At 37.6% G+C, this 3,351-nt stretch overlaps 1 protein-coding gene across 7 annotated transcripts in view; it reads left to right on the top strand.

The window, feature by feature from the left end:
* The window catches only part of kdm1a (lysine (K)-specific demethylase 1a), a 20,241-nt gene that overhangs the window by 8,472 nt on the left and 8,418 nt on the right, over window positions 1-3,351 (top strand). For all 7 annotated transcript variants that reach the window (XR_002918772.2, XM_024267721.2, XM_024267713.2 and 4 more), the window contains one exon: window positions 1,358-1,492. Coding sequence is in view for 6 of the 7 variants with exons in the window: in XM_024267721.2 (XP_024123489.1) it covers window positions 1,358-1,492 (135 nt within the window). In the remaining variant the exon portion in view is untranslated. The remainder of the gene's footprint in view (window positions 1-1,357; window positions 1,493-3,351) is intronic.

Below are 3,351 nucleotides of genomic sequence, written 5' to 3'. Positions count from 1 at the left end.
GACGAGGGTGAAGTGGAGTCCGATTTTTTTCAAGAGATACAGGAAATAAAATGGCGCCTAGACATCATTTGCTGGAACAGGAAGTCCTTGACCGTTCACTTTTTAACTGCGGGCTCACACTGCATCCAGTCCAGCTCTGTAGCAACCACCAGAGTCTTTATGTATATGAAAAATGCAAGAATACATGCAGTCCAGTCTGGCCTCTCCGGCGTTCCAAATCTGTTTCATTGGCTTTAAATTTTGCCAGAACACTTTTTTTGTGAAGTTGGGGAAATGAAACGGTCTAAACTGGAAATTAAGCGAGTGAGTGTAAAGTGCATCTGATACATTTCTCAAAATAAAACCTATTTTCCGCTGTATACGCTGTTTTCACCCTGTGGTAAACTTCACATCATTTCTGGTCACACGGGGTCACAAAGTGTGTGTTGGAGGGTCATATCGGTCATTTAACATCCTTTATTATACTGCACATCCTTTTATAAGGATAACGACAAACAGGACAGAGTCTGGGCAACTCTGCAGCCACCCGTACCCAATGTGAGTCATCTGCTGTAGCTAGACCCCCCCCGCGGCTGCACTGAAACTGGACTGGATGCGGTGTGAGCCCGGAATTACCCTCACCCCCTTTTTTGTTGAAAAAGACAGAGACGATCCTAAAGTTACATATTTTTACCCCATTTTACCCTTTAAAACTTTAACACCAGAGATGTTTCTGTCAAAACCTTTGCTGCTCTTTGACATACTGGAACTCCTTTCACAGTCAAGGTGAATCAGCTGATTTGTAGAAAAAAAAAGAATCTTTTAACACTTTAAAGCGGCGTTTCACTGATATACAACTAATATAAAGTGTTGCATATCGGCGCAAAGTCGCTTTTCTCCACAATAGAATAACCTGAAATGTGTCGATCGCTTTAAGGGTTGAAAAGTTACTGTAGTCAAAGGAATATAGACACTGAAGCTAACACTCTGAGTCTTGAAAGGAATACAACTTTTACTATTTTTTGCCCAATTTAAAGCTCCTCTTGTTCACTAAACTATTTATTCACATTAAAACGTTTTAATGAAACCTTCAATTCTGAAATCTTTTGGAATTTCCACTTCTAGCAAAAATTTTTTTTAATGATTCCTACACAAAATCTACACTTTAAACCAACTACATGTATTTTACAGATGAAGATTTACCCTCAAAAGTTAAGATAAATTGGAAAAAATAAATCAGACGCCAACTTTAACGTCACAGTTTGATTTGTGAAAATGTTGTTTGACTTTAAACGGGTCAGTGGCCTGAAGAATGTTGAGGACCTCTGCTTTGAGTTCCTCTTTTAGTTTCCTCATTCACCTCCTGTCCTGCTTTCAGATGGTTTCCACAAAGGAGCGCGTGAAGGAGCTCCATCAGCAGTATAAAGAAGCCTGCGAAGTCAAACCGCCCAGAGACATCACAGCTGAGTTCCTGGTGAAGAGCAAGCACCGAGACCTTACAGCACTCTGCAAAGTAAGCTTCTCCCCAAAAATGAAAAACCTCCTTCCATCTTTTGAAAAGTTTGCATGGATTCCCTCAGATCTTAAATGTGTCGCCGGCAGCAGAAACCTCCAATCAGAGACGATCATTTAAAAGCTATCGGCGTGCTTTACCTTACTTCCTATGGTTGATTGGTGCGTCAGACGTTTATCCCCACCGTTTGCAGGAGAGGATCTTTGATCAGAGGAGCTGCATTTGTCAAACTGATCATTTACAGCTGAGCTGCAGCAGCAAACGTCTGCTCCATGGCGGGGATCATGTTAGCGGAGTTTTAATGCTACGTTGTGCAAGGAAACCAGACAGACTGCATTTCAGTGGGTTTAATGTCCTGCTAGGATGTATTATTAGTGAGTGTTTTATTTTTGGTGGGGGGATAAATCAGATGCAGCGCGCCTGTGTGTGTTACAGTGGGTTTAAACACAGCTGGGATCTGAAGTTGATTTGTCTGCAATGCGAGCGCAGCCTGAAAACCCACTTCAAGGCTGCGCGTCTCGCTCCGACGCTCTTCACGTCTGCAGATGTGTGGATGCACACTGAGCGAGACAGACGGATCCTTTCAGATTCTGCATGCATGACATGCGTTTATGACTATTCCATATGACGGCAGTTAAAGTAGTCTCTGCACTCGCAGCTCTTTACAGTGACGTAGGAACAGCCTTTTTTAGTGCAGTTTTTGTTCAAGTTTTAGAAAAAAGTTTTTGATTTTTTTTTTTCCTTTTAAAACAAAAATGTCTTGGGTTGTTACACATACTTGTTATTACCCTTAGAATAAATCCTAAAATAGTTTATTGAAGCTTTGTCGTTTTTTTCTTAGAGATTTTTCATATAGTTTTGACTTTGTCTTTGCTTTGTTTCTGAATTCATACATTTTTATTTGTCTCTACTTGGTTGATATTTGTTTCAAAACATCAAAACAGTTTGATCTCAATGTTTATGATTTTTGCATTAAAAAAAAACAATATTTTATGAGGTTTAGCTTAAAGTGAATAAAAAACCAGATTATAAATTAGATAACAATTTAAAACTGAAAAGTGCAAGCTTGAAGAAAATGTTAAAAAAAGAAAAAGAAAATTGTAAATTTAAAAAAATATATATATTTTAAACTGTGAAGTAATATAGAAAATTTGGGGGAAAAAAAAAATGAAACTTAAAAAAAAAGAACCAGTTAGCCTAAAGCTGTCACCAAATACAAAGTAATTTTTATATATAACAGTGGCCTTTTTAGATTTTACATTGTTGTTTGTTTTTCTTTTTTCTCTCTTCACTTTTTTTTATTTAATATACATTTTCAATTTAAAATGTTCTTTTTCAGTAGGCCTTTTTTAACTCTAATTTTATGTGGGGATGGGACCTTTACCTCATTGGCCAACAGAACAAGGTTGTCATCAGGTGACAGAGGTCATGATGACGTCATCCCTCCTCTATGTGGAGTACAGTAGTGATATTCCTCTCCCTAATTTTTCGTTTTTTTTTTTTTTTTTTTTTTTTTTTTTTAATTCAAGTTTCAAAATTTCTTTTTTTTACACTCTGGTTTTTTATTTACTTTTATGTCCCACTCCAACTTAATTTTTTTTCTCTTGTAAAATTGTTCCCAATGGTCTTTTAATGATGATTATGCAGACATAGTTTCTGCAGAGCATTAGGAGATCAGCAGAAATTCTCCTCTTAGTAGTGGGTGGGACTTCTATCACAAAAGTTAAACTTTGCTAATTTCCCATCAACCCTTTGTTTACACGCTCTCCTGCTAGCTTACAGCATCTCACAAGTGTTACGGCTGTGGCTGTATTTGCTTTTGGTTTTTCTCTTTGTTCTGTGTATTTTTCTGTCAGAGT

This window comes from Oryzias melastigma, linkage group LG22 (assembly GCF_002922805.2).
Source record: "Oryzias melastigma strain HK-1 linkage group LG22, ASM292280v2, whole genome shotgun sequence".
NCBI lineage: Eukaryota > Metazoa > Chordata > Actinopteri > Beloniformes > Adrianichthyidae > Oryzias > Oryzias melastigma.
Note: the sequence above shows the minus strand (reverse complement) of the source record. Positions and strands in the feature narration are given on the sequence as shown.